The 26,304-nt window shown below is 37.8% G+C and overlaps 1 protein-coding gene across 1 annotated transcript in view; it reads right to left on the bottom strand.

Moving 5' to 3' along the window:
• Positions 1–406: 406 nt before the first annotated feature.
• The window catches only part of LOC128026511 (sprouty-related, EVH1 domain-containing protein 2-like), a 32,436-nt gene continuing 6,538 nt past the window's right edge, over positions 407–26,304 (bottom strand). The window contains exons 2-6 of the mRNA XM_052613751.1: positions 14,298–14,475; positions 13,911–14,079; positions 11,671–11,735; positions 2,595–2,735; positions 407–1,300 (exon numbers count right to left, since the gene is read on the bottom strand). Coding sequence (XP_052469711.1) covers positions 638–1,300; positions 2,595–2,735; positions 11,671–11,735; positions 13,911–14,079; positions 14,298–14,475 — 1,216 coding nt within the window. The 3' untranslated portion in view covers positions 407–637. The remainder of the gene's footprint in view (positions 1,301–2,594; positions 2,736–11,670; positions 11,736–13,910; positions 14,080–14,297; positions 14,476–26,304) is intronic.

The raw sequence follows: 26,304 nt of genomic DNA, 5'->3' as shown, positions 1-26,304 counted from the left end.
TAATAATAAGCAGCACAACAGTTCCAGCACTGATAATAAATCAGTGTATCAGAATGATTTCTGAAGGATCATGTGACAGTGAAGACTGGAGTAATAATGCTGAAAATTCAGCTTTGCATCACAGAAATAAATTATATTTTAATGCATATTAAAATAGAAAAACATTCTTTTACATCATAATAATATTTCACAATATTATTTTTTTGTGTATTTTTGGATCAAATATATGCAGCCTTGATGAGCATAAGAAACCCCTGTAAAAAAAAAACATAAAAAAATCGTTCTGGTCCCAAACTTTTGACCGGTAGTGTATACAATGCATATATATATATATATATATATATATATATATATATATATATATATATATATATATATATATATATATATATATATATATATATATATATATATATATATATATATATATATACATATAGTCATATTTATAAAAACAACTAAAAGAGAACATTGTCGAGCCAGATAAAGCATGAATTGTTTTCTGGAACCAGGAGAGACTGTAAAGTTAAGGACAGTAAAAGCGCCAACTGGGCTGTGTCGGTTTCGTCCGCTCCTGCCCTCCTCAGTGCTACTGTTCCGAGGGGAGTTTAGGGCTCATTCGGGACGGGCGGGGGGTTCAGCCGACAGCCTTGTGCTTTCCTCCACAGCACGCGCAGGCCACGCCGCAGCGGTGGCACAGGTGGAGCGGCGGGTAGCAGCACAGACAGGGCGCCAACAGCGACAGACCCAACAGGGCCGTCCAGCGAAGGCAGAAATGTTCCTCGCTGGTGTCGCACGAGCACGGGTCCGAGTAGTCGCCCTCCGGGTCGGACATGCAGTGGTAGAGCATGCTGTCGGCACACCACATGAAGCTGACCCGGTGGATGCAGGTACGGATGGGGTCGGGGGCGTCGTGGCACTGTCCGCGCCGGTTCTCCTCGTGGTTGAACATGTCCCGACAGTAGACGCAGCGCGATCGCTCCCCGTCCTCTTTCCTTCGCTTGCCCTTGAGCTTGAACACCCGCGGCTGGGTGGCCACTACGCCTCCGTCGCCCCCGCAGTGGCTCTTGAGATCGCACTGGCTGAAGTCAGAGCTGGGCACATAAGGGTAGTTGTAGTCATGCTTTAAAGGTTCGTTCTTAGCGATGTGAACATACGAGTCAGAGTCCTCGTGTTGGATGAACTTGTCCGGCATAGGGGCATCTCGGTAGTCCTCGTAGCCTGTTATCAGCCAGCGCTCCCGGGGGTTGATTCGGACAATCTCCTCATCCTCAAACGGGAAGGGGTTCCTGGAGAACTTCTGAGAGGCAAGAGAAAACAAGAGCATAAATGTGATGACTGTGGCTAGAAGATCATATAACGCAGTTCTGTTTGTCCCTCACAATACTGAATAATGTCACGTATTTGAAAATGTAATTTACGTGTTTCTTTTCCGCATTACATAATCTGATTTAAGGCTGGAATACACGGCACGGTTTTTCAAATCTGAATGAGAATCACACACTACCAGACTTTCAAGTTGTTCCAAACACAACAAACTTGTGCAGAAACGTGCACCTTAATTTTAGGAGATAAATGACATGAAAAAAGTATGAAATCTAAATATCAAATGTTTATATCCTCGGACTGAATGGAATCAGATCTGTGAATAAAGGTTCTGAAGTGAAGTAAACTTCAACAGATTTCCCCTGCTCAGGGAGTAGAGAGCATGCATACTGTGTAGGGAACATGTCAATGGGAACACAGTTCATGCACGGTGCTCACTTCTAACGAGCTGATTATCTGAATCAGGTGTGTTAACAGAGAGACATGCCAAAATATGCAGAGCTGGGGGGCGTAAGGACCGGAATTGTGAACCTGTAGGCGTTTCTCAATGTCAAGGATACTTCCTTGGTAGGACTGATCCTTCCAAGTGACTTCCTTCAGAGGCTAGGTGAGAGACTCCTCTTTAGCATACGGAGAACACGTAAATGGCTAGCAAGTGCACGTAATTGCGTCATTACGTCAGTGAAAAGGTCCGTTTGAATAACGCTGTGAACGGTATCATCAAATTATTTTGGAGAACTGCCGTTGACGCAACCAACTGTTAAATGACAGGTCCGGTTCAGTTAACCATTTGTATTTGTATAATTTACAATATCAATACGGTAGTAATTTGTACTGGCATTTAAACGTCAAACTTTACTTATATTTACTACAGTTATAACAAGTGTTTGGTAACGTAAATAAAAACCGTTAACGCTCCGACTACGTTAACGTTCGACATTTTTTTTTTTTTTAACTAACGTTAGATAGCAAAGCTGCGTGCATAGGATTGTGGGTGATTTGAGAGCGTGAAGAGCGTGAAGGATACACATATGCATCCTTTCCTGTGTATGGGATATTCTTCAAACGAGGGATTCAGTCATTGGTTGAAATTCCGAGGATCCTCGACATTGGAACAGTCCTTCGACGGATGTCGATGACGTAGCATCCTCGAAATACTGCCTTCCGAGGATCCTTCCTTGACATTGAGAAACACCTACTGATCTAAACGATTAATTAATGCAAATATTGACTAGACTCCAGCTCTTATATGCCTCCACCTTACGCACCTGATCCAAGCTGTAGCCCTCAGGCGGCCGGTACTGCAGAATGCAGCGATGTGGATGAGGCTCGTAGAAGGTGGAGGTGGCCACTAGCTGTGTAGCGAGCTCCTTCTTCTGAGATGAGTTCGAGGAGCTGTCGGTGGCAGTCTGAAGAACAAAAGAAAGAAAATACACACTCAGTCTCAAATGACTAAATGAAAACCATCTCCAAAAACACATCAGGAAGAAAAAAAAAAGACAAGAGCTGAAAACAGGGCATGCACTGTCCAGGAAATTTTAAGAAAAAGACAGAAAGACAATCCCGATCACAGACAGGTGTTTTTCCGAGTAAATGCGGTTTTCCACGACGTCATGGGCGACTGGCATTGATTCACAGCTAAATATTAATACACCACACACGGCCATACACTGCACATAAACACACACGTAGACGTCAGTGCAGTCAATCCGACGTGACGTGGCTCAACTTCACTGTGCAATTAAACAAAAAAATAAGGCCTCAGGCTGCAGGATCTGTAAAAAACCTCTGAAGTCTCCCTGTTATTAGAGGAACTCAAAATGATTCCAGCATGCTGGGATACAGGCCATCACACACAAAACCTACAGCTCTGGTCCATAACATCACCAGAGAGACCTACAGAACACCTCAGTGCTTGGGTTACTGAGCAAAATCAAGATATTCTCAAGCTACTGAGCCCCCCCGCGGGGCTCTTGTAGAAGTAAATTTGAGACTGTCAGAAGAGGTCAATGGAAACGGCCACATGTCTACTTTAAAGGTATGAACAGAAACGCAGGATTTGAGCTCTCTGTCTGGATGAGCTCCAGCTAAAAGTTTCCAGCCTAGTCGTTAAACACAAAACATAAGAATGGTTGAGACAGACAGCTGCCTGCGGAGGTGGACTAAACCGACAGACAGACAGACAGAGCGGCTGGGCGGATGGGAAGTGATTAGTGGCTGAGAGTCTGGACGTGATCCTTCCTTTGGCTGAAGCGGATGCCTTCAACAACCACCTGCCAGGTGGAGTGTGAGCACCAACACACAGCACAGACCCACACTCCCAGCTTTAAAAAGATTTATGTGGTTAGAAGAATGCATGTCAAAATGTCACCAAAAGAAACTTGTTGGAGTAGTGAGCGATCGACAGAAAAAAAAAGTGTAAATGTTGGTTGTTGGTGGATGTCTGTTGGCTTTGAGGTGCTAGTGTACTCCTAAAGGTTGTCAAAACTCCCTTTTAGCAGATGTTCACATTTGAAATCTTTGAAGTCTTTCTCTTTCGGTAAAATAAACCCAAACTATTCACAATTTATCTTAAATATATGCAGTATCCAATAAAATGCCATCCCGATTCAGTTTGAGAATGTGAAACCTATTTCATTACAAATAGGAATACTGTGTTTAATTTTAATTTTACTTTATTTTGTTATAGCTAAAAGTATGAGAGAGACTGTATTTCAGTTTGATTTTATATAAAATATGGCAAATAAATATGTGGATTAAAAGCAAATAAGTATGTTTATTAGTGCCTGCAGTGTGAGCAGCTGAAAGTGAGATTTGTGTTGTTCCATGTTGTTGTTATGTTATAAGTCACATTACTTTGTTATATGTTATGTTATATTATATGTTGTTATATGATATGTTATATGTTATGTTATATTATATGTTGTTATATGTTATGTTATGTTATATGTTATGTTATATGTTATGTTATGTTGTTTTATGTTATGTTATGTTATATGTTATGTTATATTATATGTTGTTATATTATATTTTTTGTTATATGTTATATGTTATGTTATATGTTATGTTATAATATATGTTGTTATATGTTATGTTATATGTTATGTTATGTTATGTTATATTATATGTTGTTATATTATATTTTATGTTATATGTTATATGTTATGTTATATGTTATGTTATATGTTATATATTATGTTATATGTTGTTATATTATATGTTATATGTTATGTTATATTATATGTTGTATGTTATGTTATTTTAGCATTACAGGGCTATGATTTATCTAAACTATGCTTCATTAACCATGTTTTTCAAGTCATTCATGAGGTCTGTAGAATCCATCCACCATTACACTGCACTGGCATGGCAATGTTGTGCCACTCAAACTGAGTTTTCCATGTTAGAGGCTAAACTCCAGCTGGGCGAGAGGAACCGGAGTCTCCGGTGGCTGGCCATGTCCGTGCACCTTGGCTCTCTCTCTCTCTCTCTCTCTCTCTCTCTCTCTCTGTACCAGTCCAGCCTGGCCAGGACTTGGTTTCCCCATCGTGTTCATACAAAGACCTCAGAACTGCTGGCCAAAAATAACACCGGCATCCCTCAAAGTACTGCCAAGAGATCCTGAGCCGACATGACTTAAAAATATGTTTAGGAGGATAGCTGGGGCCGGACTGCTGGAGATAATTAAAAACACAGACCATTTCAAATGTTTACGCTGCAGGTCTAAAAAACATTGGGCCAAAGTACTCAATCAGTATGAGGCCGACATAGATATAAAAAACTAGTGAGCTGCCTTGCTGTCTAATGCCTTCTGAGGCAGCATCATAAGCAAATGGAACCTAAAGACCGAGGTCTGCATTTTCCATGTTCAGCTCTGCCAGTTCATTCTTTGACTTGTATATCATGGCCTGTTAGCATGTTGCTAAAATAATGGTATCACACTCTTTTGAGAATTAAATACATAACACACAAATATTTGGTTAAATAGTCAATGTAACTGCACTGAAATATTTTAATAATACTTTCCAGAATTGAATACCACATATGTAGCCTTTCTAAGTATAGTCCATTTGAGGTGTACGCAAACACAGGAGGTCGACACATGCCCCATAAAACTTCATCTTCATTTGACCAGAGTCTGCTCTATATTTCTTCTTAACTTATGACCGATAAAAATGTCTTTGTACTCTTTTAAACTAAAGTTGCTGCTATCTCATAACCCTCTCAGATAAGCGCTTGTCAATGCAATGAAGTTTCGGTTCCTTGCCGCTGTCTCCTTTGGCTTGCTTAGTTGGGGTCACTTCATCTACAGCGGTATCGTTGACTTGATTGCAAATAAATGCACAGACACCATTTAAACTGAACTGAGATGATGTTATCACTGAATTCATTGATGAACTGCCTTTGACTGTCATTTTGCATTATTTACACACTGTTTTCCTAATTAATGTTGTTCAGTTGCTTTGACGCAATGTTTTTTGTTTAAAGCGCTATATAAATAAAGGTGAAAAACATGTCTATAGCTGCGTTTACATGAACCCTACTTATCCGATCGTAATAGGACTAAAAGCACAATCAGAATAAAAAAGTCACATGTAAACACATTAATCCGTTCACTTTATTCAGCGTTCATGTAAACACTATGCTCGGATTCGTCAATCAGAAAGAATACATTCCGATGGAAGCAAAAAGTGTCCATGTAAACGTACATTATGATGCAGTAAAATGCTGACTTGATAGGCAGCTCATGGATTTTGAAAGCGCATATAAGTACCAAAAATTGCACTTTCAAGTAAATCACCAACCCCCACTACAAAAATCGGCTGACTTATCGAAAAGCGCTAAAATGTGTGGCGTAGCGCAGATAACCAGAGAGTTCAAAGGCACATGTGGCCCAACTCTGATTCAAAGGCATACCTTCCCAGCAGCAGAGCCGATGCCGGCCTGTTAATGACGTGCAATCAGTGGTGCGATGGGGGAGGGCGGAGAGATAATGGGGGGGGCAAGGCTTTGAGGACCTGAAATCTTTCGGGTAATTTCACAAATGGGCCCCCGTTCATTAAGTCCTAGACTGGCCACCCTGTGGCACGACACCACAACAGACCAATCCAAAATGGGCTGGCCAGAACTGTCTGAGCAATAAACAGGCTATAACTGGACATAGCTTAATGTGGCCCCATAAGACCTGCTGAGAGGGAACCAGCATGAAGAGCTCAAAAAATAGAAACAGCAGTCAAAACCATACCCATACATAATCCAAAACTGAGTTCAGAGGTCAGAAACAATAATGTAAGCCATCAACAACATATTGAAAGGACTGAGTACTACATAAGCAACAACAAAAATGGACTTAGTAGAAACAGTACTGAGGAAAGCTAATATTTTATTTTTTTAAGGAAGAGTGGTTTTTGTTCTTGCAAAATTTTAAGTACAATATATACTTTGGTCTTTGCATGAACGCTAGGGTGTCTTTAAACAACAGGAGTTTTGGACCGATTTAACATAAAAATAAATCTTGTTCAGGACCTCTGCTGGTTAAGATGTAAGGCCCAGATTATCTGGTAATGTGAGGCGTTTTCAGATTGAATCCTAAACATTCAGATCTGGTCACAGGCACAAAAACATGCTAGATATTTAGGTTTTCGGTATTTTCGGTATGGTTTGGTACGGTACGGTTCACTTTTGGGGGGTTTCCACTGGGTACAGTACCTGATACTTTTTCAGTACCACCTCATTTGAGGTTCCAAGTGAACGTACCATTACCAAAACGTGACGTGTAAACTCTGCTGATCACAGATTGACTGGTTAGAATCGTCACTACCTGAGTCACTGAACTTAAGACACACACACACAACAGAACCGCTAGATTTAAATAAGCAAAGCCAGCAAAGGATCGAATGCGAAGGATCTGAGCTAAGCCGAGTCATACCCTTAATGTCTTGTAGTGTGTGATGAGCCACAATTTTCAAATCTTGTGTGTGCATGTTTGAGTCTTGAAAGAGGACGATCTGTAAAGATTCTCATTATGTGTGTGATGCAACCATATTTCATAATCTTTCCACAACTCATATAGTTGGCCCAAGTGTTGCAACAAAACAGAAGTACACTTTGGGCTTTAAAGCTTAGATGCACTTTAAGAGAAGAATGAACCGGTGTAACATCATTTTAAACAAACTGTGTTCTAAACCATGCAGAACAAAAAAGAGCAACAGCAGGAGTATATCGGGAGCTTTAGGGTCTTCGGATAGCTGTTTGTTTAGCCAGAGGAACGTGTCCTGAGGGTTGCATGCTTTACAGGTTAGCAGTTAGCATTATTGGTCTGAGCATAGCGGGATTTGCTGTCCATCAAAAGCTTTCCTGCTGCTCAGGCCAACTGCAAGCAATCAGATTTGATCGCACCAAACACCTGGCTATACAGTAAGCATGTGCTCGGCTACGTGCATGACTGATGCTATCTGGAAAAGGCTTTTTAATTCTCTATAGGACTCCAAACCACTGACAACAATGTTTTTATGGCATTTTGAGCTATTATTCCTCAATAAGACAATCCAGGGAGTGAAAAATGTGCTGGAACTAATTGAGTTCCAAGTCAAATTGCCTGCAATTAGCCACCTTGAGTCTGAGGCAGGCGTCCCGGAGGGTGGAAGGGCACCGGTACCTTTTCCACTGCTGTGATTAGTGCTGCGAGCCTTAGCGTACACATACTCCACACACAGATGCCCAGTGCTGCTAAGGACCAGAGAGGATAACAGAATAAAGCTTTTCTACCTCTTGCATAAAGGAGCATTGATTCTTTCCACCTTATTTTTCCCCCTCTTCCCAGAACTGTTAGTCTTCCCCATCCCACTTCCTCTGAGCATCCTCCAGGGCCCTGGCTGGGAGCTCTCTATACAGCAAAGCCTTATCCTGCCCAACTGCTGCACAGGAAGTTGTGTTTTGTCATTTATATAGTTCCCTCAACACACACACACACACACACACACACTACACAACCAAAATAGCCAGCACTCCTTACTCTATACTAATTATTTTAATGTTTTAAAATTAAAGCTACAAGAAAAATAATTTCAGTATTTGCCAATGCATCGCTATATAAAAGTGTTCCTTTACATGCAAACTATAGCATAAAGTTGAACAAATGAACACTATGATGGCTATTCAGATTAGAGGTCCATCAAAAACTACCTTGGTCATCATCATTCTTTCTTGCTGATTTGACCAGTTTCGTTCTGTGTGTAGAATGATGAGTACACCCAAGATCTCCTGAAAATCCCAAACAAAACACTCATTGCTCCACATAACTGATGACTCATTCTAGCCGTTCTGACATTTCTGAGCATCATCAGGCAGCGCTGCTTGAATCATGGTGTAGGGTGACGCTGTGATGGGTTTATGTGTCGTCGTTATGACCTCTGGAGCTCGTGAATCACTTAGTGCTCATCTCTTACACAGTCCATCAATGTAAGTCTATGGAATTTTGACATCTTTGGAATTCAGCGTCTGAGAGTGGGATCAGTTAGAAAACATATATCCGAAATTTGAGTCTCAAAAGAAAATTCAAGCACATAAAATACAATAAATCAATAGAATGTAATGTGTTTACAAATAATAATTCATATAAAACTATGATGATGTAAAAAAAAAAAAAATTTTTTTTAAATACATTAAAATTTCAATTAAAACCTACCTTCCAGAAAATATTCTGTCTAATTCTGTTTAAAGCATCCAATATTTATATTATTTTTTTTTATTCTTTCGTTCAATTTCTTTTCTGTTGGTGAAACAAAATTAATCAATACTGCAATAATTTCTATGACATTTAATGATGTATTATTAATACTATGTATTATAAATGTAATACTATATATTATAAATGTAATACTATATATTTTATATGTATGCATAGTTAAATTGGTGCATAAAATGAATATGTTAAATATAATTTTTTATTTAGTAAATAAAAAAAAAAATTTTTTTTACTTCTTTTAATACTCTAATTTACTAAGTTCTGCTTCTGAAAGTGAGTTCAGCCAGAAAAATATATCAGAAAATTTTCAAGTCTCGAAAGAAAAAAACAACATCAGTATGTTGGCTTTCTCAAGTATGCATTATAAAATAAATAAATAATGCTTTTAAAAACAATAATTTATATGAAACCATGATGTGCAAAAGTATTCTAATTGTGTTTTGCTGTATTATACTGTGTATTATATCTGTATGCATTGATGCATAAAAAATGATTAATTCATTATTAACTAATTGCTAAATAATTAAATATTCATCCTTTCATGATTAAAAAAAAATCTCTAAATTGCTTCTTTAAATGTTTGGTTACTTTGGAGGTCTGGTTGAAATTACTGGAAAAATATAAAAATAACCTTTCTGATCAGTTCTAGACTGAGGTGTTGTGTGAGCACAAGTATCCCGAAACCAGGCGTCCCAGAGTGACACACCCTGCGTTCAGAGACGCAGAGCGAGTCCTTTTCTGATCTGAATGAGCTAAAAGGAGCTGAGGTTAAGTATAGGTTAGCTCACGAGGAACCATCAGGAGGAATGCACGTCCCAGCACAGGAACAACTCCCCTCGACATAATCGCCCGAGCTGTAAATCCAGACCCGCATTTCTGCTGTCTGCGGCCGCTTGCCTCACGCGGGAATATAAGGAAAGGTCACCAACACCAGCCCCGTCCCAACAACTGTCACAACGACCTCACGTGGAAAAGCGTGTCCACTCGCTTTCGATCCACAGAATAAGTGTGTGTGTCCTGCAAAACAGGTAGGTTTTAAAAAGAAAACGGTTTGGCAGTTAATCTTGTCCTGTTTTCTGAAAAGCAAGGATGGGCCCAACAGCTCAAGAAGAGCATAAATTCCAGGACGGAAAGAAGCGTTGGATTAAGTTTCCTTTCAAGCTCGGGGTCCTTGGCTTAGCAGTCTACCCTTTTGGCCTGAAAGCGAGACAGACAGCGAGTGAAAGAGGAGCCATGAGGCTTCCCCTGAGCGCGCCCCCCTCCTTCCCTGGGCGGCAGTAAATCAGGATGGCAGTTAGCTAGGAAGCAGCTGCTAATGATAGTTTTACTGGGGAGGGGAGGAAGTCATCATCTGACCCCTGCTCCAGGTCTCCTGTGACTGGGACAAAAGGACAGTGAGTGGGCAAAAGCCAAGCGTCGACACAGACTGCTCGGAAAGTGCCACAGGAAACCTGCCTGCGCTTCGATCATATCCACCATCTTCAAAAAACAAAGGCCTGTCTCTTTCCACGGGGAAAATATATGACAAGGCCTCAGCCTATTCTGGGACTCTTCGCACACACTCAAACCAAACCCACAGACATGTAAGCTAAAGGGAAGAGGAAGTTACTAAATATTACTTTCAAAATGTACATGCCCTTAGTGCACATATAACACAAAACTACACATCCCATATGTTTGGGGGAAACTCACGAAAGGTCAAGAACATATAGTGAAAAAAACAACAACAACAACATGCTGGCCATATTCATTCCCACAACGCATAAAATATGTACAAAATAAAGACTATTGGAGCAAGAAAATACTATTTCATCCCTTTGGAATTAGAAAGTTCTATCTGCATTCTGAGTAGTTCTGAGATATTGAGAATTCTATTTGACTGTGTAGATAGAACCTTATTGTTTTTTAAATAAAAATCCTATAATGTATACAACATAAAAAAAATCTATCACATAATGTAAATACGTTGTCACAGAATAACAATATGGGAATAGCTCAGTTTTGACAAAAATGTCAGATAAAACCTTATAATTTCACAAATGTTTTTATTTTATTTATTTAATGTAAAAAAAAAAAAAAAAAAAAAAAAATTGTCCCCAAATCTTATTATTGTGATTCAAAATATATCATTCTCATTGCTGTAATGCTCTAAAGAAATTTAATTATAATGAAATGTTATGATAATCATCATATTATATTAATTTATTATTATATTTCAAATGTGTTTAAATTGAACTTATATATTATTAAATATTTATATATTTCAGATGTGTTACTTAAATTATATTTATTATCAAAGTATTGACCCTGATAGCATTTGTTGTACTCACTTAAATCTATGTAGGTTCAATGAAAAAAAAAAAAAAAAATATATATATATATATATATATATATATATATATATATATATATATATATATAATGTAAAATAATGTATTATTTAATGGTATATTGTTCTGCTACTGAAATTAGAACTTTTTACTCTATTTCTACTCATTTCCAGGTGTGCTGGGAAGTTTATTTATTTCATTATTTGTTTATTTTTTGCAAGTGGACAATATGATGATTTTAAAAAATGGTTCTAAAGCTTCACTTACTGTGAACACATCATCATCCCCAAGTTCAGCCTCGTTCTGGAGTGTTGAAGAGGAAGTTGTGGAACCTAAAATAAAACACACAAACAGGAGACATGAGCTGACAGACCTTCACATATCCTGTCAGTTAATGGTGGTATTTGAGGTTGGAGAGAGAAAGAAACTGACAAGGAGACAGTAAAAGATTGATGGATGGATGAAACACAACTCTATGCTGATCTCCCAGAGCGCATCACCCTTCACATCGCTGCTTATAGTTCATTCACAGTCCTGCAGCACATTCAAGACTGTAAAATATGTAACTGCATTTGCATCATATATATATATATATATATATATATATATATATATATATATATATATATATATATATATATATATATATATATATATATATCAAAATTCATCAGCCTACAAAACAAAAATTAGCAGCCTAAAGAACACTTACACAAGGAACTTCTGCTTATGGCAACAAAAATATAACAACAACAAAATAAACTAGACTAACTAATATAGATGTCAAACATTAAAACATGTAAACAGTCTAAAACAAAACATGAACTAGCAGTAGCACAAATAAATACAACTAAAAGTTCAGATACAGAAAGTGAAATCAAATGTAAATTAACACTGTATAGTTTTATTTTTATAAATAAAATAAAGATTAATCCTTATTAAAGTTACAGAAGTTATTCAGTGAAAATCATTCAGTGATTTTCCTTTTCTTTAGTTCTTTGATTAACATTAATATCAGAAAGTAACAGTATTATTAGGGGCCATTCACACAGAACACATTTTTTCATTCCAATGCGCTATTTTACATTGTTTTTCTATGTAAACATGTGCTAGACCAGGGGTCGGCAACCTTTTTGACATGACGTGCCAATTAATATTTGTCTGGTTAACCACTGTGCCAAAATTGTCATCACTGGATATAGCTGTTGGTCATTTAACATTTCTATCGGAAAGCGTATTATTAAAAGTTGACTAATATTAAATGATTTGCAGCTTCATCTTACATCGCTCTCTTTAAAGTTAAACTGATGCTACACACTCTGCTTCTGTGAACAGTAAACCCCGCCTACTTTAATTTGATTGGCCATCTCAGTCATTTTGACATTGACGAGCGCTGTTAGACCACTAAGGCTTTGATCTGGAGCGCCTAGTATTTGCAGCGGTCACACGCGCATCCGTAGACTAGCGCAAGTTATTTCTCACACTTTAATAGTGATTAAAGCTCCTAACAGGCTGTGTGTCTATGACTACTATTAACTCAAAATTCAGGTCATTATGCAGTTTTCCCTACTGCTCGCGTGCCATCGATTATCCCTCAGCGTGCCACTGTTAGCACACGTGCTGTAGGTTGCTGACCGCTGTGCTAGACGGACATGTATGATTGCTGCACAAGATTGCTGCGTTTTTAAGATGCATATTCAAGTTAACAGAATTTCAAATTACGTGAAGCGCTGCTCATCAATGTCAGTTCCAAAACAGTGGACCAATCAGAAGACCCCGGAGGCGGGCAAGCATTGCAAGCTTTTGGCCTTGCAACTGATTAATTTCATTGCAACATGACAGAGGAGGCATTCTGCGCTGAGCATCTGAGCACTGCTTCTCATGATTTTAGACCCAAAATCACATTCTGTGTGAACGGCCCTTAGGCTGCTGTCACTTTAAGACCTAATGCATGGACCCAGTAAACTGACAGACGTGAATCCTCTTTCTTCTCGTTTACGTAAACTGTCTGTGTTTACAAGGATATTCTGACATAATTTTGTGTGTATTTGTCCTTTCCCGTGTAAGAAGATGTGAAAGAGAACAAAACTCAGTATTCATGCACTATATAAGAAGCAGCTTTTTTGTTGAGTGTGTTGTATTAATTCCACGGTTCTTGGATATTTCGGAGCAATTCTCAATAGCCACCCCTATGAATAATAAGAGCAAAACTAAAGTAAGTAATTAAATAAGCAGGTCATGTGACCTCAAGATGGCTGCCACCATGAGGGGAGACCCCACTTATATAATAGTCTTCATTTATATGTGAGTGTGCAGAATTTTAAAGAAACTTGTTAAAGGTACTTTAAAAGTACTTTGTGTGTGTTTAGGTCTAAAACTATTTTTCTTGGAAAGATATGTATATGTAACACACATCTGTGTAAAAGATATCTAGCGCCCCTTTAATCCTGGCTACATGTGTTTGGTCTGAATTCAAAGTAGTGTTTTACTGTTTTCGATGTTCTTACCCTCCGTTATGTCCTCCAAGGCTTTCCGCACTCCTCTGTCAAAGGCACGGGCATCGGCGGGGCTCTGGAACGTCAGGCCGCATTTTTTGTTGTCGACCTTCCAGTGGTGAAATGTGGGCGTGGCCTTGTTGTAGATCAGATCCTTCCTCACGAAACATTCCAAAATCACCTGCCAGCCAAAACAAGTGAGACATATCAGAGACGGAGCCCACGGCCTGCCGCTGCTCTGCTCTGCTAGAGGTCACTGCCTGAGGAAAGTCTTGCAAATCACATAACAAATGGATTCGTGACCAGATTTGACTTGGAAAAGAACCCAGCATGGGTTGTAAATCAGCTTGATTTCCTAAAAGCTCCTGGGGAGGAAGACTGTGAGTATTGGTGCCACACCTGCTTGTCTTTGAGGCGCTCGCCGTGGATGAGGAAGTCATTGCGGCCGGTCAGCTCAGCAGGCATCACCTTACAGACGCCCACCCTGCTGAGGCCCCCACCTTCCTGTGCCAGCCATCCCCCACTCGAGTCATCTCGGGTCATGACCACCGCTTTGACGCGCACAATGTAACTGTCACTGAGAGAGAGAGAGAGAGAGAGAGAGAGAGAGAAAGAGAAAGTTTAATTCTCAAAGACACCTGAGGAACATTTGCAATGCATTTGCAACGAATTTGCTGGTGATCAAAAATACACTGTAAAAATCAAGATGGTTTTAATACTAGTTATTACCATAAAGACTAGTTTTGCAACGTTTTTCTCTTTTAAAGCTGCAGTAGGTAACTTTTGTAAAAATATATGTTTTACATATTTGTTAAACCAGTGGTCCTATTGCCATTTGCAGTTACGGACCGCTCCCAGTAAGAAACAACCAATCAGAGCTGCGGTCCGTAACTTTGTTTGTGTTCAAAATGTAGAAAAATGTATATAATTAGCGAGTACACCATGAATCCATTTTCCAAACCGTGTTTTTAGCTTGTCCTGAATCACTAGGGTGCACCTATAATAAGTGTTTATATTGTGACTATTTTAGATTGCTTCGGGGATACCGCAGCGTAGTAACCCAGTACCTTTGTGATTCTTCATAGACATAAACAGAGAGAAGTAGTTCCGGCTACGATGTTCTTCCGCAAGACGCAAGCAGTTCTGTTTATTAACTGCTAGAGCGTCAAAAGTTCCCTACCGCAGGCTTTAAAGGGAAAGTTCACACAAAAATTACAATTCTGTGATCACTCACCCTCGCGTTGTTAATAACATTTCTTTCCGATTCAAAACTCAAAAAATACAAGGATTCGTTTACGTTATCAAATATTCTCAAGCAGTCAACAGGTGTCATTAAATGTTTTAGTAAACATACATTTGGGATAATACAGTCTTAATAAAATTGGATTGAATATCAATCGTCCTTGTTCATAAAGTGAGAAACTGTCTTCAAAACAAGCCTTGATTCATTCTTGTACTGTATTTGACGTCTTATTGTGAAATATTTTTAAAATAAAATTAAAAATAACTGTTTTCTTTTTGAAAATAATTACAAAAAATGTATTCATGTGATCAAAGCTGTATTTTGAGCATCATTACACCAGATCAGCGTCACATGATCCTTCAGAAATCAGTTTGATGTGCTGATGTGAAGCTCAAGAAACATTTATTACTATTATCCATGTTGAAATATTTGTGCTCCTTGATAATTTCGCGGAGCTACTTATTTCTCAGGTAGAAAGTTCAAAAGAAGAGCATTTGTTTAAAACAGAAACCTTTTGCAACATTATGAATAGTTTTACCCTCACTTTCGAACACTTTTCTTTTCACTTTCAAAAGAAAACATAAAACATACTGACCTTAAACTTTTGAATACTAGTGTAGTTTCGATAAATACTTCTTTTTTTTAATCACTGAAAAACATTTTATTTCAATTAATACAACATCATATTTCAGCCGCGCTGGCCAGCTGTGCTCTAAATCCAGCTGTGTATTTTCCATTCATCTGCTGCTCTACACAGTGATGTCAGACATAGCAATGGGGAAATCAAGCATCAACACCTCAGGCCAAACAAGACGGCCTGTCAGTAAGAAGCTCACAATCTTCACAGTGTTACACATGGCCAGAGGACAAGAAAGCTAAATTAAAATCAATGTGAAAAAAGTCCTCCCTAGAGGCATCTGCACTCAGACTCGAGCCAGGTTTACTTCCAGACGAACTCAAGCGTTCTTCCTCTGTGATGCCGTGAACGCCAGCAGTCAGCCTTATATGGTAACCTGAGCTGCGTGTTCAATAATTAACCGCAGAAGGAGAGCGGACGGGTGAGGAGGTGAGGGCACGTCTCAAGATCAATAGAAAGAGTCAGAGGAAGGAAAGGGTCTCGTGTACGTGTGAACGCTCACACTCGTCATTAAGCCCTCAAACCTCGGACTCCTAAACAAACAGTAGGGAAGAAAAGTCTCTTTAAGATCTCAAACGTTTCCCTTGAGACTGCAGTGAGACGTCGAGCAAATGAACTTCTTAGATCTCAGACGTGTCTTTTCTAGGATTTCTAGGATAGGAAATGACTCAATAGAGTAAAGGAATCAGTGAAAAGAATAAATGCAGCATCTCACATGCACATTAGACAGAAGCAAAGCTATCCCGTTTTTATCAGATAATATTGGCGTTTTTGAAAAACAGACCCAGCCAGTAATTTATTCGAGTTTTCCATTCAAATAGACAGGAGCTGTAGCAAGACTATTGGTTAGACAGAAAACTGTGTGGCCATGATGGCTGCCAAGTGGACTGACTTGCCTTGAAGGAAATTTGGCTCAGAATCGCCAAGTCTGCAATAAAAAGTCCGAGATTTGAGCACGAAATCAAACATTTCTTCTTCAGACCTAATGATCTGCACACATCTGCCACATCCATTTTATCTCAACCCTACCTTTACAAAATACATACATATTTTAAACCAAAAATGAGACCGCATATATCAGTCTTTTTATGCACTTGCCAGAGATATACGTATCAAAATTACTATTTTTTTGTTTTTTGCACACATTTCTATTAATCAGCACAGAAACAGATATACATTTGGTTGATTTAACTTACAATTCTTCCACAATAAAAAATAAACAGTATGATCGTTACGTTAACTATTAAACTATTAGTTTGCTGACAGTATATTTTAAAGTGTAGATTCATAAACTTAAACAGCCTCAAAGTCTATTATTGTTACACTAAGCAATAGTTTTTTTTGCCAAAGGTGTGCTAGTTTAGCCCTGATAAGTTTTGGGTTATAGTACACTGTTTTAAGTATACTTGCATTTAGTAAACAGTATGCCACCGATTACATCTTAATTCTATTGTCCTGACTGAGTCTGAGACTAAGCCGATGTTTAAATGAAATATCCCAAAAGTAGAGCAACCTTTAAGCAATAAACGTTTCCTTTGGGACGTGATGTTGAATTGAAAAGCATGCATCTAGAACAATCCAAGCAGATTCTGTCTAATGAAAGAGAATACGACTTGATCTACAACACACTGAGCCATGGCATAGACCACAGCAACAATACGGCCGGGTATTAACCATCATCCATTTGTAATTATTATACACAGTCACTGGCCCAGGGCCTACGTAGATGTGGCTCCTCTAGTGGAAAGAAAGAGAGAAATGCTGTCTGTGGGATCAGAATGAATGAGGGAGGAAGTCCTGTGGGAGCAGCACTGTCTAATGTACTTACACTACGAGAGCCAGGCCAGGGGATTGTCTCCATGCCACAGTCATTCAATATCAGCAGCTAATTAAAACCAAATCAAATGCAAATCCTAATAAAACGAGGTGTTTTTCATAATTGAACGAGCGGAGGCCTGGTGAATCCTGTCTAAGCTGCAGCTGTTTCACACCACACGTCTGGGGCACTGGAGACCAAAAGCTGTCAGTCAATACCTGAACAAACACTTGAAAATGTTGTCCGATATATGATACGGATATGATACTGAGCTGTGATCTTTCAAGAACGTCATATTTCACCTCAAACCCATAATAAAAAAGCATGCATAATATAACAGCATTATTTTAGTATCATTTATACACTGTTATAGTATTTAACATTTTAATAAGTACTCTAAATACTATTTTTAAATGAAACTTTAATTTTTTAATTTTCAGTTTTAATTGTAATTTCATTTTTAGAAATTTCAGTAATACTAATTTTACTTATTTCACTTGGTTGCCAAATTTCAGTTTAGATTTTTTTTCATACAATATACATATATTATTTTATTATTTATAGTTTTAGTTACAGTAATAATACACACACACACACACACACACACACACACACACACATATCACACACACACACACACACACATATATATGTGTGTGTGTGTGTTATAAATCTTACTTACAGGTTAGGCCTACTGTATGCATTAAAAATGTGTGTCTGTGTGCATATATAGACCATAAATTGTAATATATATATATATTACATATATATAATAATAATTACAGCCCGAAAAACAATTCTTTATCATTAACAAGACTGCTGATTTTGGAGTAAACATTAAGGAAATCTACAATGTTTGTCAAGCCAAAATGTCCAATACCAGTTACTTGACTGGTGCATGTATATTCATTAAAACCATTGCTAATATTACTGATAAGCTCTCTCACAACAGGTCTAAAAAAGAACGCATGATAAAACCTGGATGTTAAACGCAGAAAGGCGAGTGAAAATGTCACTGAAGTATGTGTGAGTGTTTATGTCTGTGTGTGTGAGAGAGTGACTCATTCCATCCATCTGTGATGTGGAAATTTACAAAAAAACAGCCCTTTTTCCTCGTTTTTCCCTCATAGCGATTGAAAGATCGTACCCCTTTACACTCCGGTGAGTGCAAGAGGGCACGACAGGGTGAATGGGTGAGATATCTATTAGAAATATAAGTGCAAATAGGACTGTTTGTCAGTGTGAACATGCCCACTCATTTTATGCAAAACGATACTGAAATCTTCTCTTTTATTTCTAACACACTCTTATCATAGTCAGTGAATGTAATGAGGAAACGTCTGATTAAAATTAGAGACGGCTGTTTCCTTCCTGTGTGATATCATTGTTGCTTCCTGTTGTTTATCTCTTATGTCCTTCTAAGGACACTAGACATCTATAACAGGAGACTTGTTTTTTAACTTACATCTTTGGCATTTTAAATCATCATCTTATTTTAAAACTCTTTGCATTAGCTACATATTCTTTCGGATATCTGATACAGTCAAACAGAGACGTCAAAATCACGCTACAGTATACTGAACAAAATCTGAGAACAACTAAATATTCCTGCGCTGTTTGAGCAATGAATTTCCATGACCTTTCCAGTCGTTCACGAGCACTGGATAAGGATTTTTTTTTTATATATATATTTCTTTAAAGGCAGATTTAAGAAACCGGTTTGGACAACTTCGATTCATCGATGGAACGCGCCTCTACCTAAATTAAAATTCCAGTAAAAATAAACACTAGTTGCAGTAAAACACCTACAACTTAAATTTTTTCTTCACACATATTATTAATAAAGACTTATTTTGCTTGGCTCCACAATACTGTTTATTAACCATAGCAATTTTTTTTTTACATAAGCAGGTCCATATTGTACTGAAATTTATAACAAAAATAGCCATGCAATGCAGAAAAATATATAAAGTTAAACGTTTTACACAGATTAAAGTGAAAAAGAACTAAAACCAATAGGTATCACTACGTCCTTATTAGTTAACCTTAATTAATGCATTAACATTCACAATAAGAATTAGTTACATTTGCTACAGAAGTTATTAATCTTTGTTAAAAAAAATAAGTCTTGGTTCATGTTAGCTCATTAAATGACAAAGTTGCAACTTACGATTTTCACAACATGTTGTTAAATATTGGAATACCTAAGAATTAACTAATGTAAACTAATGTTAAGTGTGAATGAACAATAAAGAATCAAAACACTTTCAAACAATATCCAGGGCATGTCGTAATCCAAATTAAAATGTAAAAAAAAAGTTTGAAAATAAATAGCCTATTAAATCTAAATATTTAGGTATTTGGCAAATCCACAAATCTGAATGGCTATTTAAATACTTTCTAAAAAATAGCGCAGCTGCTTTATTTATAGGGTTTCATGGGTAACGGCTGCATTTTCTGCAGTTTGGCGCCACCTGCTGTCAGAGAGTGAATGTGCTTTCATTCAGCGCGTCTCTCGTGAGTTCCCCATGTGCTTCTCATGCGTGCTTGTTTACATCAAACAGTTTACGGCAGTGTTGTGCATTTTTACCAGTTGACTGGAAAAATATTCTTAAAATGGACTTCAAAATTCTGAATAATTTGTTATAAATAATTATTCATGGTATTTAGAAGTACTTACAATAACAAAATTGTGCACATTCATTACCGTGATATATCGCATTACCGAATACCGGCACGTCTACCACTCACTAGACATTTTACATTGAAAGTGTTGCAGAACATGCAAAAAGCATCATAACATCATTTTGCAGAAATGCTGCAACAAGCACGTTTTTCCACATTGCCTGGGTTGGGTTTGGAATAACATGAGGGTGAGTAAATGATAACAGAATTTTGTTTTCATTTTGGATGAGTTATGTAATCAGACTGGTTTTTGTCTACACAAGTTCGTCCAAAGAGCAAACAGCCAAAGAAACAAAACTAGAACAAAAACTACTAAAAACAGTCCCTTTTCATGACCATGGACATCCAAAATATAACCTGCATGATTCAAACACATCCACAGATTTCACTCCATTCATGTTAAGCAGTTGCTTTTACCAGTGACAGTTAGCTGGTCATCGTTTCCAAGTAAATAACTCAGAATATTTAGCATGTCTCTTTAACATGCTGGGACATCTACCATCTGGCTTTCTGGGGGGTGGGGGGGGGGGGGGTAGGGTCATAGAATTACAGCCATTTAACAGACACAATGTGGAGCGTGTGCGTGCACACATATACAAACACAGACACACACAACAGAATGTACGAAGGCGGCGAAAGCCACGACTCCCTCTGCTCGCTGCCATCCCAGGCTGGAAGGTGTCTCAGTGCGCCCTCTCTCCCATCTGTGCAGCAGTGGGCGTCAGGCCAGCGTCGCACCCCGCCATAAGCAGCCAAGAAACAACACACTGAGCGCAACACAGGTGAAACTCCACCAACCTGAACACAACCATCTTCCTTGTTGCGCCTCCATTCATCAGCTGCATCACATGTGTTCATTCAATTGTTATAGTCTTTTAGAAGGAATCACAATGGAAATTTAAAAAGAAAAGAAACAACCCCCATCCATTTTCATTGTGCACTCAACCATGTAAACAAGTGTCTGACTTCCTACTAATATTTTAACAATAAAGAGTTCTTTGGGAGTGAACATGTGTGTAGTTCTGTCGTGGGTAGCATGGCTAAATAAATTATCGTCGACATCATTTGCAATCCTAGACCCTATTTAGGGGGTTCCAACTCGATTTTAAGTCAATAAATTCACCCAAAGAGTGAGTTCACCAAAAAACTAAAAGTTACATTAATTATTCACCCTCATTTGGTTCAAAGCCAATAAGACCTAAATTGAACTTTGAACATTTTTAATGAAAGTCCATGCAACCAAGACTTGTATTGATCAATGCTTATACATAATAAAAACCTACATTAAATCCGTTCATCGTATAAAGCGATCATGTCTCTTTTAGAAGACTGCTTGATTAATACTGCATAATTTTGTAAAGCATCAAAGTTATAATTGAGGAGGAATTGATTGGAAAGACAGACATCTCTCAGGTTTCTTTAAAAATATCTTCATTTGTGTTTCAATTGTATGAAAGTCTTAAGGGTTTGGAATAACGTAAGTGGGAGTAAATGATGACCGAATTTGACATTTAAAATGAATAAATTCTCAAAAAAATTCCAGTCTATTGCTCAAATGATTTATTAAAACTTGGATTATTGTGCAAATGGACCGCTTTTATGATACTTTGATGGTGCTTGACAGCCACTGGTCGCTGTATGCTAACATGGAAAAGAGCGTTCAGCTTTCCTCCAAAGAAAGAAATCGTTACAGGTTGGGAACAAAATGAGGGTGAGCGAATGGTGACAGACTTTGAATTTCAGAGGGGAACCAACACTAAATGAACGTTTCAGCAAAACAAAATCTCTTACGTTGATTGTATTTAATCTCAAGAAGATTCCCCATGTTTTCTAAATAATGGCCCATCCTCCATTGCTTGGATAAACAGTTTGACTTTCCCCAAACTCTCTTGTATTATGGTTAGGCACTTCAAACAAAGTCTGAGCGAGTGCCACAGAAATTACACACTTCACCTTAAAATGGAAGTGAGAAAAAGACAAGCCAAAGATGACCTTGACACAAATCAACAAATAGTACGTATCTATTTCCAAACTAACCACATTAAAAGGTCAAAGAAAGCCACTGGGATTCTTTAAGTGCCTTCTAAAGAGCCAGCAAAAACACCCACTTTGGGTTTCCTCAAAGATGAAGGTCTACAAGCTCCAGTTTACAGAAGTAACAATGGCTAAACTTTCTACAGAATGGGTATTTTGGTGTACGTGCAGGTTGGCAGGCCATAGAGGAACTGGGGATAGACGGATGTGTCACCATAGTTTAGTCTATTTGATTAGCATCAGGGGGCACCGGCTTCACAATAGGGCACAATGGTTTCCGCACAATGTGGAACTGTCCACGTTCTCAAGGCTTTAAATGATATGTCGCCACCTCTTCCCAGAGTCTCAGTGAGATCAACAATGGACGACTCAGAGAATTATGACAGCACAGCTCCAAATGAATTCAATCAGCAATCTTCTCCTGCGGCCAAATATCATATCTTCATGAGATGCTGGGAACATTACTCCCAATTAATTTCAAATTAAACGACAAAAACAGAAAACATTAGGTCATATTAGGTGAGTAAATTAACAACAAAGTTAAGTTTTTGGGTGAACCATCCCATCATGGTTTTACCAGCACTGTACCCCTTAACTGTGATTTTTTTTTTTTTTTTTTTTAAATCACATGCGCACTGGTTTATGATTTAAAATTCAAAAGACAAAATCTCTTGTGCTAATCTGATTCATAAATCAAACATTCTTCATCCTGTCACTGAAGCTAGATTTGTGGGGTTTGTGTGGGCACAGAAAAAAAACAGATTAACCAAAATTTCTAATTAATTTTTAATATTGCTGGGCAATGGAAAGCTTAGGATAAAACATTCCAGTGCCATGCCATGTACAGCCCTGCAAAAATGCTAAAACATCAACATAAAGAAAACCAACATTGATCATTCTTATGCACATCCATAAACGATGACCAAATTTAAGATGGCTAAGATGCAGCATTTCATTTACATAGAGTGAAAGCGGCCTCTGATTTGATCAAAGCTGCTTCTTCCACTCCTATCGACCAGTCAACGCAGACATATTTCTTCCTAAATCTCTACACAGAATTTGCACCCCAGTGAAAAACTGAGATGCATTGTGCATCATTTTGGAATCAGATTATAACCGAAACTGAAGATGCCACATGGACCTCACTACTGCCATTCAAAACAGCACCTTGTGTTTTATACAAAGACATGGCAACCCTTGAAAGACAAACGCAGAGCAGAACGGCACATGACAACAGAACAATCCGGAAAAACCTGCCTCGACCTGGCTTACCGGCAGCTCTCCATCATCTCTGCGTATCTATCGGCAGCGCTCACGGCATCGGCGGGGCGAGCGTCTCACGGTCGCACTCAGAAGGACGGAGACCGAGCATGTCTGCGTCCAGAAAGCAGGGAGAAAGCTCCAGCCTCCTCTTCACACACTGTATGATTCAGTCTCCTTGACAAACACTCTGAGTGCTGGAGTATGAGTCATCCGCAAGCAGCCATTTCTGCCTTGAGCCGGCGGCCTACAGCACAGATTTCCCTCTCTCTCTCTCTCTCTCTCTCTCTCTCTCTCTCTCTCTCTCTCTCTCGCGGTCTAACTTGCAGAGAATATAATCTCCAAGCAGCGTAAGCTCCAGCTCGCCTACACCTCCAGCTACAGCTACGACCAACAACACCCACACATGCACAGGGTGTGGGCTCAACCGAACATGAACCAGTGCAGTTAGTTACTATGCCCCTCTACATCAAACAACACACCTACACACACGGCAAGAGCTGACTATACGCTGTGTAAACACCTATATCTAAACCATCAATAATCAGTGTGAACAGGAGAACTGGTCCGGAGCGCTGTTTGACGGTGTAGCATTGTTCAATCTAATGTAGAGGATGAATAAAAGAGAGCCATCAATGGAGAAAGACATTTGCATTTACTAGGAGGGGTTAACAATTTAAACCAGGACCCACTGGTTTCTTCGTTGGGGGCCATTAAAAAGCAGCCATCTTTTATGATTTGTTTATAAGTAATATATACACTGAAACTTTCGTGTACACCCAGGGGATCCTAAACCATTTCTGCTACTTCAATGAATGGGGAAGTTCACCTAAAGTCAAATGTCACCAAAACTGGTTCCCAGCATTCTTTAAAATATCTTTGTGTTCTGCAGAAGAAAGTCATACAGGTTTAAAACAATAGGAGTGTGAGTAAATGATGACAGAATGTTTATTTTTGTCTAAACGATTGCCTCAGGCATAATGTTATTTTAGTTCCTATACTACCATTCAAAAGTTTAGGGTTGGTACGTTTTTTTTTATGTTTTTGAAAGAGGTCTTCCAAAGGCTGCATTTATTGAAATACAAAGTACAATAACTGTGAAATATTTTTACTATTTAAAAAAAGCTGTTTCTATTTGAATTTTTATTTGGTATTTGAATTTTTTATTTGATATTTGAATTTAAAATGTAATTTCTATGTTCTTTGGAAACATTTACAAGACAAAATTCTTTCTTTGAAAAGAAAGTTCAAAAAGTTCAAAATACTTCAGCACTTTTACTTCAGTATTAATTAAAATAAATAAATCGCTGCTCTAACAATACACCAATTTTATCATATTTTTAATGAAATGATGATAGTGCATATGGAATTTCACATATGAAATGAATCAATCATCTTCTTTCCACTGAAAGAAATCTGAACTCCAACCAGTTTTACCAGGTACAGTATATTATCCTCTGTTTTTATTTTATCAACATTTAACATACTTTAGATGCTGGAACAGTTCAAATCGTCATATTTGTATCATATTATACATTATATATATATATATATATATTCAGTTAGCGTCATATGCTGGTGTGGAAGAAACAATCCAATTATATATTTTATTTAAAATAGACCTGGTAATGTTCAGATATATGATCTTGTTAATACATTTATTGTATTTACAGCACTTTAATTCCTTTGGATGAATTTGCTTGAAGTGTTGTTGTTGTTTTTTTTAATGATTATGGTAAACAGAATTATTTTTTCAGCACAATTACACCAGTATATGAATTTGATTGTATCTATATTTTATCTTTATGGATAGTTATTTTTGAAAGCATTCTTAATTCTGAATCGTTTCTAAAGTGTTATTGTAACACCATTTTAGTCATTTCTGCTGTCTGTGCCACATTGTTATTTGCAAAACCATTTGCCATGACTGTTGCATCACTACTTTAATTTATTGATGCTGATGTATTGTTTCAATAATAATTAATATATATGTATAATCTAGAGATTCACCAATGTATCGGCCGCCGATATTTATCGGCCAATTTTTCCTCAATATATAACCATTGGCATATTGGATATATTAGGGAAAAGGCTGATATACCAAACCGATGGTTTATTAATTAACTGTGTGAAGGCACTGAGCTGTATAATTTATGTATAATTTCTGTTGTCCTAGTGCTGCAGTCTGCACTTTAATGCTAACCAAATAACAAAAGACAAAAGATCGCACACTATTCTTGACTAAATAACTTTTGTAACTTTTGTAACCAAAACTTTACCGATGTTTTATTAAGTTTATTGTGTCATTTTCACTCCAAAAAAAATCACCATAAGAGCTAATGAAAACACAGCACGAGAAGTGCACATTAAACTCTCTCTCTCAGTTGATTTATCATCAACATACAGCGAATTGAACAAATATATACAGATCTCATGCCCTTTTCGGAGGGTACTGATAAGCTGACAAACTTTAAATCCGAAGAACTGCATGATTTCATTACCCATAACATGTTAAAATAAGAGTCCCGCCTTAGTAAAGGAGATCTCATACATTTAAACTTACAAAAATATTAATGTATACAAAAATAAGATTAATCATAATAAAATGTTACAATAAAGAAGGATTAATATGCATTTAATGTATACAGTGAAGTGTTATTTTAATTTTTTTAACTTTATATCTGAACCTGAAATCTACCTAGAAAGCACTGTGTATTCATGTGTCTTTGTT

Source organism: Carassius gibelio, chromosome A13 (genome assembly GCF_023724105.1).
Source record: "Carassius gibelio isolate Cgi1373 ecotype wild population from Czech Republic chromosome A13, carGib1.2-hapl.c, whole genome shotgun sequence".
Classification (NCBI taxonomy): Eukaryota; Metazoa; Chordata; class Actinopteri; order Cypriniformes; family Cyprinidae; genus Carassius; species Carassius gibelio.
This window is presented reverse-complemented; position numbering and strand designations above follow the sequence as displayed.